The sequence below is a fragment of the Nerophis ophidion genome, linkage group LG09 (genome assembly GCF_033978795.1).
Source record: "Nerophis ophidion isolate RoL-2023_Sa linkage group LG09, RoL_Noph_v1.0, whole genome shotgun sequence".
NCBI lineage: Eukaryota > Metazoa > Chordata > Actinopteri > Syngnathiformes > Syngnathidae > Nerophis > Nerophis ophidion.
Window position 1 is genome coordinate 6,104,690 of NC_084619.1, and position 14,326 is coordinate 6,119,015.

At 45.3% G+C, this 14,326-nt stretch overlaps 1 protein-coding gene across 2 annotated transcripts in view; it reads right to left on the reverse strand.

Moving 5' to 3' along the window:
- Positions 1 to 14,220, reverse strand: part of zdhhc16a (zinc finger DHHC-type palmitoyltransferase 16a) — a 30,259-nt gene extending 16,039 nt beyond the window's left edge. The window contains exons 1-4 of one of the 2 annotated variants that reach the window (XM_061910150.1): positions 14,059 to 14,220; positions 9,699 to 9,953; positions 1,445 to 1,639; positions 1,148 to 1,236 (exon numbers count right to left, since the gene is read on the reverse strand). In XM_061910150.1, coding sequence (XP_061766134.1) covers positions 1,148 to 1,236; positions 1,445 to 1,639; positions 9,699 to 9,953; positions 14,059 to 14,091 — 572 coding nt within the window. In that variant the 5' untranslated portion in view covers positions 14,092 to 14,220. Of the gene's footprint in view, positions 1 to 1,147; positions 1,237 to 1,444; positions 1,640 to 9,698; positions 9,954 to 10,016; positions 10,432 to 14,058 lie in introns of those variants that run through there. The other variant, XM_061910151.1, reaches the window with a different exon arrangement.
- Between the last annotated feature and the right edge of the window lie 106 nt (positions 14,221 to 14,326).

Sequence of the window (14,326 nt, forward strand, 5' to 3'; positions counted from 1 at the left end):
TGTGGCGCATACTTGTAACAGTGTTAAAGTTGTTTATATGGCCACCCTCAGTGTGACATGTATGCTGTTGATCAAGTATGCCTTGCATTTACTCACATGTGTGTAGAAGCCACATATATAACGTGACTGGGCCGGCACGCTGTTTGTGAGGAGGAAAAACAGACTTGACGAAAGGTTGTAGGGGACGCTAAAGGCAGTGCCTTTAAGGCACACTCCCAATATTGTTGTCCGGGTGGAATTCGGGAGAATGGTTGCACCGGGAGATTTTCGGGAGGGGAACTGAAATTTGAGAGTCTCCCGGGGAATCGGTGAATGCGGTGTTATAGCGGCACCGCTGTATAGCACCGGCGGGCCAGCTCTAATGTTAATTTGATATTGCCTCAAGGGCCAAATGAAATTACGCGGCGGGCCAGAGTTTGACACCTATTCCCTAAATGGTCAGAGTTATTTTTTTGAGCAAAATTAAATATCTAGTCAATAAACATAAAAAATAGCAATGTAAATTTATTTAAACATTTATTAATACTAAATGTATACATATTGTTGATGTATTTGTAATTATGTTAACTACAGTTGTCCCTCGCCACATCGCATTTTGAGGTTTGCAGCTTCACTCGAACGTGGATTTTTTTTATTTTTTTTTTTTTAGCATCCTTTATGTATTTTTGCACACATAAAAATGGCCGAATCAACAAAAAATATCAATACCACGGTAGTATTTGTCGCTAGATGACACCAAAGCTATCAGAGCACCCTGTTCAGTGTCATGGCCACTGATTGGCTCAGGGTCAGGCAGCATTACAATATTGGGTTACACAATTGTAAATGGGTGGAGGGTTATTTCATGTCGAGAGGGCTCTCGTAATGTTAAAAAAAAACATATTTAGAATGTCGTAAATACGTGTTATATGCTTTAGCGATTAAAATAGTACATGTATTGTTAATAATTCCTTCTTTGCAGAAATGTATTGTTTACCACGGTCAGGCCTGGAACCAAATACGAGCGATAAAGACGGGTTTATTGCGGTTTAAATGAGAATGATAATAAACAATATGAGTTGTATTCAATTTATATTAAAGCATCTTTTACTTTTTGACATTAGTAGGACTTTGAATCTAGAAGACAGTTGCAATGACATGGACTCACCTGTTGCAGATACCACAGTGATGTGTTCTAGCTGGTTTGGGATTGACACATTTCTTGCAGACGGACACAAAAGGCATGCCATTTTTTTCCTGAAAGAAATCCAACACAATTAACAACCATTAAAGCATTGCTTTACATTCACTGAGCATGGACTGCAAAGTGACTTGTGCAACCACAGAATGAGTGTTTATTGCTATTATTATGTTTTTCATTACGCTTTAATTCTCAGTACGTAAAAAAACGGCACTGCAACAATGTAAGTTCCCCATTGTGGGATAAATACAAGTCTATCCTTACAAGAGGAGGGTATCCCGGGGCGGTCTTGGTGGCTTTGTAGTAATTAAAAACGATCATGACGATGTTCCAGTGTCCGTAACATAGGTGCCAAGCAATCCATGGAGGGGAGTACGTGTTGAGAATGATAGGCAGGAGGACCACGTAGGCTATCACCAGGATGGAGCAGGTCAGCAGTACCACCATGAAAACAAACACCTTATACGCAAAAACACAACAGTTAATTACAAGCATGTATCTTACAGAACAGCTTAATTTACTTAAGTTAAGGTCTCTGGACTCTTTGATGAAAAAGAATGTAATTATTGGTTAAGGTAGAGTTCTGTTCATACACATGTACTGTATGTATGTACACTTGGGCTAAAACAGAAGACAGTACTAGTACTGCTTAGTTCTGATTGACACCATCAGCATAATTACCTCACAATACAGTTATTTTTGTGGGTGTTTATTAATAACGCTACTTGACTCGGAGATGATGCAGATGATGTGGTCCTGATGGCTTCATCTGACCGGGATCTTCAGGTCTCGCTGGATCGGTTCGCAGCCGAGTGTGAAGCGATCGGAATGAGAATCAGCACCTCCAAGTCCGAGTCCATGGTTCTCGCCCGGAAAAGGGTGGAATGCCATCTCAGGAGACCCTGCCCCAAGTGGAGGAGTTCAAGTACCTAGGAGTCTTGTTCACGAGTGAGGGAAGAGTGGATCGTGAGATCGACAGGCGGATCGATGCGGCGTCTTCAGTAATGCGGACGTTGTATCGATCCGTTGTGGTGAAAAAGGAGCTGAGCCGGAAGGCAAAGCTCTCAATTTACCGGTCGATCTACGTTCCCATCCTTACCTATGGTCATGAGCTTTGGGTCATGACCGAAAGGATAAGATCACGGGTACAAGCTATCTCCCTTAGAGATAGGGTGAGAAGCTCTGCCATCCGGGAGGAACTCAAAGTAAAGCCGCAGCTCCTTCACATCGAGAGGAACCAGATGAGGTGGTTCGGGCATCTGGTCAGGATGCCACCCGAACGCCTCCCTAGGGAGGTGTTTAGGGCACGTCCAACCGGTAGGAGGCCACGGGGAAGACCCAGGACACGTTGGGAAGACTATGTCTCCCGGCTGGCCTGGGAACGCCTCGGGATCCCCCGGGAAGAGCTAGACGAAGTGGCTGGGGAGAGGGAAGTCTGGGTTTCCCTGCTTAGGCTGTTGCCCCCGCGACCCGACCTCGGATAAGCGGAAGATGATGGATGGATGGACTCGGATATGACTGTATTTTCACAGGTCGCAGGTACAGGTGGCACCAAAACGGCTTACCTCAAAGTGAGTCAGAACTTTTTTTCCTGTCACTCACACACACCAGTGACCTGGAGAAGCACAGCTCTGAATATGATGGAGTGAAATTCTCCATCACTATAAAGTACAAAGGCAATAATAAACATATTGTTATAATGATTTGAAAGCTGTAAACCAGGGGTCTCAAACTCAATTTACCTGGGGGCCACTGGATGCAGAGTTTGGGTGAGGCTGGGCCGCAAGAAAAGATTTCTTAAATAAAAAAAAATATTGCATACTCCTCAGCATGTCTCGTTGTATAATGACATTTCAAATTGTATCCCTTGTGCACCGTCGGGGTGCCCCTGTGCTCAACAAAGTAATATTGCATCTCCCACTTTTCCTGGAATTGTCTTTGCTCATCACTAACCTTTTTCTTCACTGCAGGCTTTGAAAAAGACATATTTGGGGTTGTGGAATATATTTGTATTTAGCCGACGCACGAAGAATAATGTTATTTCCACAATGTGTGTTAATCTTTTCCTCCCTACAGCAACACGGCGGTCGGCGGATAATAGCTGGGGAAAGTACCAGGATAGCGGGCGCAAAAAAGTGACGGCTTCCGCAGTGTTATCCGGCGTCATATAGAAATATATGTAGTGTTCATCATGTGAGGCAATGCAAATTAAACAAAAAAAACAACGGTTTGAATTGGTCCAGGTTATCAGGGACTGTTATTTCTGACGGACAAGTCGTGGTGTGACTGCAGCCAGGCATGGCATCGTCTCCATGGCAACGTTTCTGTCGCTTTCACTCGTTTGCCGCTTTTCCACTAAAGCAGGGGTAGGCAACCCAGAACGTTGAAAGAGCCATTTTGGACCCAAATAACACACAGCTGTCAAGCGCCATTCATATAAAACTTGCGGGCCATACTAACATTAACTTTTAATATTAAGGCCACTCTCCCACTGCGCCACGCCGTCCCAATAAATAAATTACGGGGTGGTGCAGTGGGAGAGTGGCCGTGCACAACCAGAGGGTCCCTGGTTCAAATCCCACCTAGTACCAACCTCGTCACGTCCGTTGTGTCCTGAGCAAGACACTTCACCCTTGCTCCTGATGGGTGCTGGTTGGCGCCTTGCATGGCAGCTCCCTCCATCAGTGTGTGAATGTGTGTGTGAATGGGTGAATGTGGAAGTAGTGTCAAAGCGCTTTGAGTACCTTGAAGGTAGAAAAGCGCTATACAAGTACAACCCATTTATCATTTATTTATTTATTTACTTCTTACCATTAATGCAACTTCTTGAACATAAAAAAGCATGAGAATGTTTTATATTTTGAACGTTATATTTAACACTGTGATTACAAGTGGGATTATTCATTACTTATCGTGTTAAGCAATGTCAGCTCAGATTTATCTGAGAGCCGGATGCAGTCATCAAAAGAGCCACATCTGGCTCTAGAGCCATAGGTTCCCTACCCCTGTTCCATAGTATCATTCTGGCCATGTCAATCAAAACTGAGCATTATATATTTTTTAAATCATTATTTTTTTTGTCATTTTGAGTGCGTAAAAATACTAATTTGTTCCCCAAAAAAAATAGATTTTCAGCATGCAAACTAAAAAATATCTACGGAAGAGAAAATGACTTCTATCAACCAAACATGCAAATACTCACTGTGGTAAACTGTATTTTTCATGTTTTTCTGTGTTGTTTTGCACATCATGTTTTACTCTCACTCTCGCCCACAGTCTGGAGTGCAGCTGACGCTGGGCGATCATGCACACCTGAAAGCTGATTAGGTGGTCTATTTAGTTTGGGTGCTGACGGCCTGTCAGGGCCGGAACTTTGTATCCACTGCAAGTACTCTCGCACGTGTCTTGGCATCCTACAAACTTACAGTCTTTCAAGTCTGTTTTTGTGCTCCTCTCAGGTTTGCTTATTTTATATCCTAGCTTCGTCTAGCGTTTTCTGTTCAATTTTGGATTGTTTGATATAGTTATTTATTCATGGTGTGTTTTGTATTTCCACCATCGCTTTTTGTTTTTGTTTGGCTACGTTCCACTTCCACCTAAATAAAGGAAGAATTTACTATATCTTACTACGTCTCTGCATCCTTGGGATCCACTCTCCAAGTTTCGTAACAGAAAAGTTCCGGCCAAATATATGGAACCCGCAGAGACCGATCCCTGGAAAAGGGCTTTTCAAGGCCAGGCCCAACGCATCAGTCAGCAGGGGGACCAGCTAGACCACCTGGGCCGGGGCCTACAGAGTCTGTCGGAGCGGCAAGACGCCATGTTGGAGCGTATGAACGAACTACTAGCCGCCGTCGTTCCCACTTCGACCACTGGACAAGACCCGGCACCCGCTCAGCCCATGCCACCCGCTACAACCACCAATATGCGGCTATCCCGTCCTGAACGTTTTTCCGGAGATGGGGATGACGTAAGACATTTCCTGACACAATGCGAACTACACTTTGAGCTTAACTCTTCCGCTTTCACTTCTGAGCGAGCTAAAGTTGCTTTTGTCATCACTCACCTGTCTGGCCGGGCAGGCACCTGGGCTACTGCTGAGTGGAACCGTCAGACCACCACCATTTCCTCATATGCAAGCTTCTCCAAAACTTTGAAACAAATATTCCAACAACGGCTCCCAGGCAGAGAAGCAGCGAGATCCCTCTTCCGGCTGCAGCAGGGGTCACGACGGGTCGCGGAGTACGCGATCGAGTTCCGAACCTTGGCCGCCGATTGTGACTGGGGTCCTTCGGCGCTGTTAGACGCTTTCTTCATGGGGCTTGCGGACGAAATTCGGCATTTATTAATCCCGATGTCACTGCCGACGGACTTGGACTCTCTCATCGAGCTGGCTGTGCAGATCGACTTCCGCCTACGGGAAGAGAGAAGGGACCGACGAGGGAGACAAGCCCTGCCTAACAGCCACTCAGCGCCTGCCAGACCAAACGTCTACAAGACGGAGCAATTCATCCCCGAGGACACCTTCCCCCCGTGGCAGAGAGACGAACCGATGCAATTGGGTGGTCGCCGACTCTCCACCGCCGAAAGGGAGCGCCGTCTTCGGCTTCATCTCTGCCTATACTGCGGGGATCCTGGTCATCAAATCTCCCGCTGCAAGGTACTACCTCATCCTACCACACGGCCACGATTGCGCACGCAATCACCCGATGAAACGTCCACCAGAGGTCGCCGTTCTCCTCCATTGGCCGCAGGCAGAATGCAACTAAAAGGTACTTTGTATTGGTCTAACCAACAAATAGACATTTCTGCTCTTATTGACTCTGGGGCAGATGACAATTTTTTGGACTTTGAATTTATGAAACGTCATTTGATTCCTGTTATAAAATTGCATGAACCCAAAGAGGTGTATTCTCTCGATGGGCGCTTGTTAGCCAGTATTACCCACCAGACCCACCCACTCAACTTGCACTTGTCTGGTAATCATAGTGAAAAAATAATTTTTTATATTATGCCTTCACGGTCCGCGCCCGTCATTTTGGGAATAACCTGGCTACAGAAACACAATCCGCACATAGACTGGTCTCGTGCTGCTATTATTAATTGGAGTGTTACTTGCCACACACATTGCCTCCGTTCTGCCACAGGTTCTCACACACCGCCACCTATCGCTATCATAGAGAACATAGACCTGACAAACGTGCCTAAGAACTATCATGACTTGAGAGCGGTGTTTAGCAAGGATAGTGCACTTTCACTTCCTCCCCACCGACCATACGATTGTGGCATCGATTTGCTAGCCGGTGCGGCGTTACCATCAACCCGCTTATACCAAGTATCGAACACTGAACGTAAAGCGTTGGAGGAGTACATCAATACGTCTATTGCCGCGGGTCTCATTCGTCCTTCGACCTCACCTGTTGCCGCGGGGTTTTTCTTTGTCGAAAAGAAGGATAAGTCCCTACGGCCGTGTATTGACTACCGCGCCCTTAATCAGATTACAATCAAGAATAAATACCCTCTTCCACTTCTTGATTCGGCCTTTACTCCCTTACAGACTGCTAGATTTTTTACTAAACTCGATCTCCGTAACGCTTACCATCTCGTTCGCATCCGAGAGGGGGATGAATGGAAGACCGCATTCAACACTCCACTCGGACATTTTGAGTATCTTGTCATGCCTTTTGGACTCACTAATGCTCCCGGCGTGTTTCAGGGTCTTATTAATGACATTTTTCGGGACATGACAGGTCAGTTTCTTTTCGTTTACCTGGACGATATATTAATTTATTCATCTACTTTTGACGAACATGTGCAGCAGGTGCGGTTGGTTCTTCAAAGATTACTTGAGAATAAATTGTTCGTCAAAGCGGAAAAATGCGAGTTCCACTCTTCCTCCATTCCCTTCCTAGGGTTTATCATTGAGGAGGGTAGACTCAAACCTGATCCCTCTAAAATAAGTGCAGTTGTAGACTGGCCCATTCCGGTGTCCAGGAAGCATCTTCAGAGATTTTTAGGATTTTCAAATTTTTATCGGCGATTTATTCGAAACTTTAGTCGCGTCGCGGACCCACTTACGAGGCTTACGTCTACTAAGGTCCCATTTGAGTGGACACCCGAAGCCAATTCCGCGTTCTTGAGGTTAAAGGGATTGTTTACCTCGGCTCCTGTTCTCTGTTACCCTGACCGTTCTCTCCAGTTTTTTGTTGAAGTAGACGCTTCTGATTCAGGTGTAGGGGCCGTACTCTCCCAGCAATCCGTCCTCGACCAGAAGTTGCATCCCTGTGCTTTCTTTTCTCGTCGCCTATCCCCTGCTGAGAGGAACTATGACATTGGCAACAGGGAGCTTCTGGCAGTCATCCTGGCTCTTCAAGAGTGGAGACACTGGCTGGAGGGGGCGGAGCTTCCATTCATGATCTACACGGACCACAAGAACTTGGCCTACTTAAGGACCGCACAAAGACTGAACCCACGCCAAGCCAGGTGGTCGCTATTCCTGAACCGTTTTAATTTTGTCATCACTTTCCGACCTGGTTCTCAGAATGGGAAACCTGACGCCTTGTCCCGTCTATACTCTTCGTCATCTGAGAACTCCTCACCTCAACCTATCATCCCACAAAGACACATCATCGGGGGACTTCAGTGGAACATCGAGCAGCAAGTCCTAGAGGCCCTAAGGTCGGACACATCACCTCGGAGCTGTCCACAAGGTCGGCTATTTGTGGTTCCTCGGCTCCGCCCCAGCGTTCTGGATTGGGCACATGGGTCCAAGATTGCTTGCCACCCGGGTATTCGTCGCACTGGCTTCGTCCTCTCCCAGCGCTTTTGGTGGCCATCCATTTTGGCGGACACTAAGGCTTTTGTGGCAGCATGTCGGATCTGCGCCCGGAACAAAGCATCCCACCAGGCCCCGGCAGGACTATTACATCCATTACCCATCCCTTCCCGCCCATGGTCTCACATTGCTGTGGACTTTGTCACAGGACTGCCTCCCTCTGAAGGTAACGACACCATTTTGACCATTGTGGACCGGTTCTCAAAGATGGCCCATTTTGTGGGTCTCCCCAAACTACCCTCAGCCCTCGAAACAGCCCAACTATTAGTACTTCATGCTTTCCGGCTGCACGGCATCCCCTCTGATGTGGTATCTGACAGAGGGCCACAGTTTTCCTCGGCCGTCTGGAAGGCATTCTGCGAATCACTGGGGGCCTCTCCTAGCCTATCCTCCGGCTACCACCCACAGAGCAATGGTCAGACTGAACGGACCAACCAAGACCTGGAGGCGGCAATTCGGTGTACTTGTCATCAACAACCCTCAACTTGGTCTGAGACCCTTCCATGGATCGAATACGCTCACAATTCCCTCATCAGTTCTGCCACAGGCTTGTCGCCATTTCACGTCACCTACGGTTTCCAACCACCTCTTTTTCCTTCTAACCAGTCTAAGGCCGACGTTCCATCCGTTACGGCACACCTGCGTCGAGCTCACCAGGCTTGGCGCAACACCAGGGCAGCACTACTGAAGACATCAGCCAGGAACCAACTTTTAGCCAACCGACATCGCACTCCAGCCCCAAACTACCAGCTGGGACAGGAGGTCTGGCTATCATCTCGGGACTTACCACTTGCCACCGACTCTAGGAAACTGGCTCCCAGGTTCGTTGGACCATATCAAATCGTCAAGATTATTAACCGTGTTGCAGTCAAGCTCCGCCTCCCAAGGTCTCTCAAGTGCCATCCAGTGTTTCACGTTTCCCGCATCAAGCCTGTCTCATCCAGCCCGCTCAGTCCTTCCGAGGTACCACCCCCTCCACCCAGGTTGATCGAGGGTCACCCAGCTTTCACAGTTAACACAATCTTGGATGTGAAAAGAAGAGGTAGAGGTTTCCAATACCTGGTAGACTGGGAGGGGTACGGTCCAGAGGAACGGTCATGGGTTTCAAAGTCTCTTATTTTAGATAAAGATTTGATTAAGGATTTTTATATTCGATTTCCAGACAAGCCAGGTAGGCCGCCAGGTGGCGTCCGTTGAGGGGAGGGGTACTGTGGTAAACTGTATTTTTCATGTTTTTCTGTGTTGTTTTGCACATCATGTTTTACTCTCACTCTCGCCCACAGTCTGGAGTGCAGCTGACGCTGGGCGATCATGCACACCTGAAAGCTGATTAGGTGGTCTATTTAGTTTGGGTGCTGACGGCCTGTCAGGGCCGGAACTTTGTATCCACTGCAAGTACTCTCGCACGTGTCTTGGCATCCTACAAACTTACAGTCTTTCAAGTCTGTTTTTGTGCTCCTCTCAGGTTTGCTTATTTTATATCCTAGCTTCGTCTAGCGTTTTCTGTTCAATTTTGGATTGTTTGATATAGTTATTTATTCATGGTGTGTTTTGTATTTCCACCATCGCTTTTTGTTTTTGTTTGGCTACGTTCCACTTCCACCTAAATAAAGGAAGAATTTACTATATCTTACTACGTCTCTGCATCCTTGGGATCCACTCTCCAAGTTTCGTAACACTCACCGCACCAAACCAGCGTGTCAAGTAGTCCACGGTCCAAAACAGTGGTGTAAACAATGTATCAAAAAGCACATCTGAGTCCGTGACGGAGTTATAGAAAAGGGACTGAAGCAGGAGTTTGAAGTAGGCCCGCGTTGTGGTAAACCACTGAGGCAGCCAGCATCTCCTTCTCCTGGGACATGCGCGCAGTAGCACGCATCGCAACAGGTGCACAAGAGGGCTGGGACAACACCTCCACATCCTGCAACATGCAATCACCTAGAAGAAAGAAAATGGTTTACAAAGCACTCAACAGCCTTGAGACGGAGTTGTTTTAAATACACTGCGTTGATGACAACATGCTGGACTTCCACACCCAAAGGGGATCTTCAAAACAAATCTCAACTAATCTCCTAGAGCCTAAAAACCTCTTGAAAAATACTTGAGTTTGCACCAGCAGTGGTAAGAAAAGAAGGCGGAGACTAAAAGCTTCAGAAACTGGTTTATCGAGGGTAGTTACACATTAATTGGCAAAAGAATAATTGCTGGTATGACAAAGCAGCTCAACAGGCCGTTTTAAACATGCTTTCTTTTTGTCATTTTGGTGCAACTTCGGCTAAGAAGTATGCAACCTGGTAGCACCAGAACATCGTTTAAATGGGACAATTGGACTTTTGTTTTTTTATGTGAATGCTTCAAAGCAGGGGTGTCAAACTCAAATACAGAGTGGGACAAAATTTAAAACGGAACAAAGCCGTGGGCCAAGGTTGAACTAATTAAGCTTTTAATATCTATCTCAGCTACAATCGATATTTTACTTAATTATTTATTTGGATACAATGTACTAAACTACTTTTTTATTTACAGAAGTATATTATCTAAAAGAAGTTTTTTCTTTTATTGTTTTAAGTCTCACATTAAAACTCATCTGTATACTCTAGCCTTTAAATAGACCTCCTTTTTAGACCAGTTGATCTGCCGCTTCTTTTCTTTCTCCTATGTCCCCCCCTCCCTTGTGGAGGGGGTCCGGTCCGATGACCATGGATGAAGTACTGGCTGTCCAGAGTCGAGACCCAGGATGGACCGCTCGCCTGTATCGATTGGGGACATCTCTACGCTGCTGATCCGCCTCCGCTTGGGATGGTTTCCTGTGGACGGGACTCTCGCTGCTGTCTTGGATCTGCTTTGAGCTGAACTCTCGCGACTGTTAGAGCCAGTATGGATTGAACTTTCACAGTATCATGTTGGACCCGCTCGACATCCATTGCTTTCGGTCCCCTAGAGGGGGAAGGGGGGGTTGCCCACATCTGAGGTCCTCTCCAAGGTCTCTCATAGTCAGCATTGTCACTGGCGTCCCACTGGATGTGAATTCTCCCTGCCCGCTGGGTGTGAGTTTTCCTTGCCCTTTTGTGGGTTCTTCCGAGGATGTTGTAGTCGTAATGATTTGTGCAGTCCTTTGAGACATTTGTGATTTGGGGCTATGTAAATAAACATTGATTGATAAACATTGAATAGGGACCCAAACAAGTTTTGCATTGAATAGTAAACAAGCAAGGCTTATATAACTTTATAGTCACATACAAAATCGAGTTTCAAATTATAATGATAATGATTAAAAAATAATCAATGGCATATCAAATAAAATGTAAAGAAAAATTGGGGAGAGCGGGGTTTGGTGGTAGCGAGGGTGTATATTGTAGCGTCCCGGAAGAGTTAGTGCTACAAAGGATTCTGGGTATTTCTTCTGTTGAGTTTATGTTGTGCTACGGTCCGGATGTTCTCCTGAAATGCATGTAATTCTTGTTTGGTGTAGCTTCACAGTGTGGCGGATATTTGTAAAAGTGTTAAACCTGTTTATACGGCCACCCTCAGTGTGACCCTTATGGCTGTTGACCAAGTATGCCTTGCATTCACTTGTGTGAGTTAAAGCCGCATATATTACGTGACTGGGCCGGCACGTTGTTTGTATGGCGGAAAAGTGGACGTGACGACAGGCTGTAGAGGACTCGAAAGGCAGTGCCTTCAAGGCACGCCCCCAATATTGTTCGGGAGAAATTCGGAAGAATGGTTGCCCCGGGAGATTTTCGGGAGGGGCACTGAACTTTGGGAGTCTCCAGTGAAAATCGTGAGGGTTGGGAAGTACGAGTATCAGCGGTGAATGCAGTGTTACAGAGGCATTGCCGCTGTATAATACCGGCGGGCCAGCTCTAATCTTAATTTAATATTGCCTCAAGGGCCAAATTAAATTACACGGCGGGCCAAATTTGGCCCGCGGGCCAGAGTTTGACACCCATGCTTCAAAGCATTCACACATATGGTCTACTACACCAAAATTCATCTATTTATTCTTCAACTTATTCTTAATCTTTTCCAGATTTTGGAGCGCTCTAACTTCCACATTTTTCACCTGATTCAAACTATTCAAACTTCAAACTGTTCAGCCTTTTCGGGAATCGCGGCCTTTCCCTTGACAAATTCCCAAAATTCCCTGATTTCCCTGAATTCCAGGTTTGACGGGATGTTTTTCCTGTTCAAAATGAATAGGCCATTTTTCCAAACTTTCACCATTTCCACATTTTTCAACCTATTCAAACCATTTCAACATATTTCACCATTCTAGAAATTCAAACTATCATTTTTCCAAGTTAAGAATAATCCAGTATTTTCCAGAATTCCTGGTTTTCCAAAGCCCTATTTCCACCCTTTTGTCCGGCAACAACTCCTTCCACATTTTTCAACCCACTTCAACCGTTCCACCTACAAAACATTTCTCTTAATTAGGACAAAAAACTAAGTTGTTTTTTGAACTGGAAAAATTCCCGGTTTTTCCGAAATTCATTCAACATTTCTTGCCCGATTTTTTTTTTTTTTTTTTTTTCCCTTGGCCTCAGTCTGCACCCCCACTCCAGGGCCCAGGCTAAGACCGATTTTTTAATTTTATTTTAATCTTCTATTTTTTTCTCCCCCACCCCCATTGTTTACCTGTATGTCATGTTTTTTGTAAGGGGCGCTGGAAGCCGGCAGACCCGTCAGCGATCCTGTTCTGTCTCCCTGTAATGTTTGTCTTATCTTGAATGGGATTGTGCTGAAAATTGTAATTTTCCTGAAGGAACTCTAATGACGGAATAAATAAAGTACTATCTATCTATCTACAGACCATTCAAGTATTTTTACCCATCAACCCATTTTCTACCGCTTATTCCCTTTGGGGTCGCGGGGGGCGCTGGTGATTATCCCAGCTACAATCGGGCGGAAGGCGGCGTACACCCTGGACAAGTCGCCACCTCATCGCAGGGCAAGATTTTTACCATTTTCAAAAAAAATTCCAGATTTTCCCGAAATTCCCTAACACCATTTACTACTTCAACATTTCTTCAACACCAACCAATTCATTCAGGACAGTCACGCTCCTAATCATTTTCTGAAAAAAAAAAAAAAAATCCCACTTTTCCCCAAGTTCCCAAATTACCAGGAAGTTCCCATTGAAATGAATGGGACATTCTTCCAAGATGCACAATTTCCACATTTTTCAACCTGTTCAAACCATTCCAACGTCAACACATTCCACTCAACTATGCGCCTGGCTTGAATTACTGCTGGGTCAAACTCCCTTCCCAAAAAAATTAGCGCATGCTTAGTATTACCGTCAAACTTTTGACGTCACGAGTGACACGTCCCCTGTCATCATTTTCAAAATGGAGGAGGCTGATTTCAATACCGGTAATTTGAAATCGCATAAAGGGAAGAAGATTGAGAGCTATTCAGTAGGACTTAAGGTCCAAGCTTACATCACACTCAAATTTTTACTGCATACCTTTGGTAAGTGCCGAAGTGAGAAGAGGTTTTAAAATAATTAGCGCATGCTTACTTTTACCGCATACCTTTGGTAAGCGCAGGAGTGAGAAGAGTTTTTGAATTAATTAGCGCCCCGGCGGCAATTCAAGGAAATATGGTAACACTTTTTCAAGTTCCAAACCAAATTCCGTTTTTTTCCTGGAAATTCAAACTCTTCAACATTAAAACCATTCCAACATTCAAAATATTCATACATTCACACTACATTCTGTCACATAACGATCATGTTTTGCTGCATTCCAGACTGGGTGGAGGTTTTTTTTTGTGCTAAATCATCTGGAAGGTGAATGACTTCTGACTCAAAATGTTGATTTTAGCAGTCCATCATAAAAAAGGGGTAGACTAAACAACAATCCAGTAGATAGCCTGTCCCATGTGCCATAAAGCTATTGCGATTATGGACAAATCTGCAGAAAACAGACGGCCCCCCCAAATCCATTCTAAATATGTCATTCCTGTGTTTTAAATAAGTCAATACATAGCTGGCAATGAGTGCTGGTTATTACAGTCTCGTAAATAACATACTCACGTTCTTGTGAATGAAAAAACTGCTGAAAAACATCCCCTGGTCGACATTTTTCAGAAGGACGATAAATGTTGATACACAAGCGACGATAAAGGACAGCTTGACAGTTGAGCTCGGGGCTTGCGCTTTCTTGCCGAGTGCGCATGCGTGAGAGCGCAGAGCAAAGCATGATGGGAGTTTGAGTCAGAGGTGTAGTTTTGTTGAATTTATTTCCGCACATATACTGTTACCGTTATGGGCGTTACAAGTGTTTTTACATTGACTAGCAATT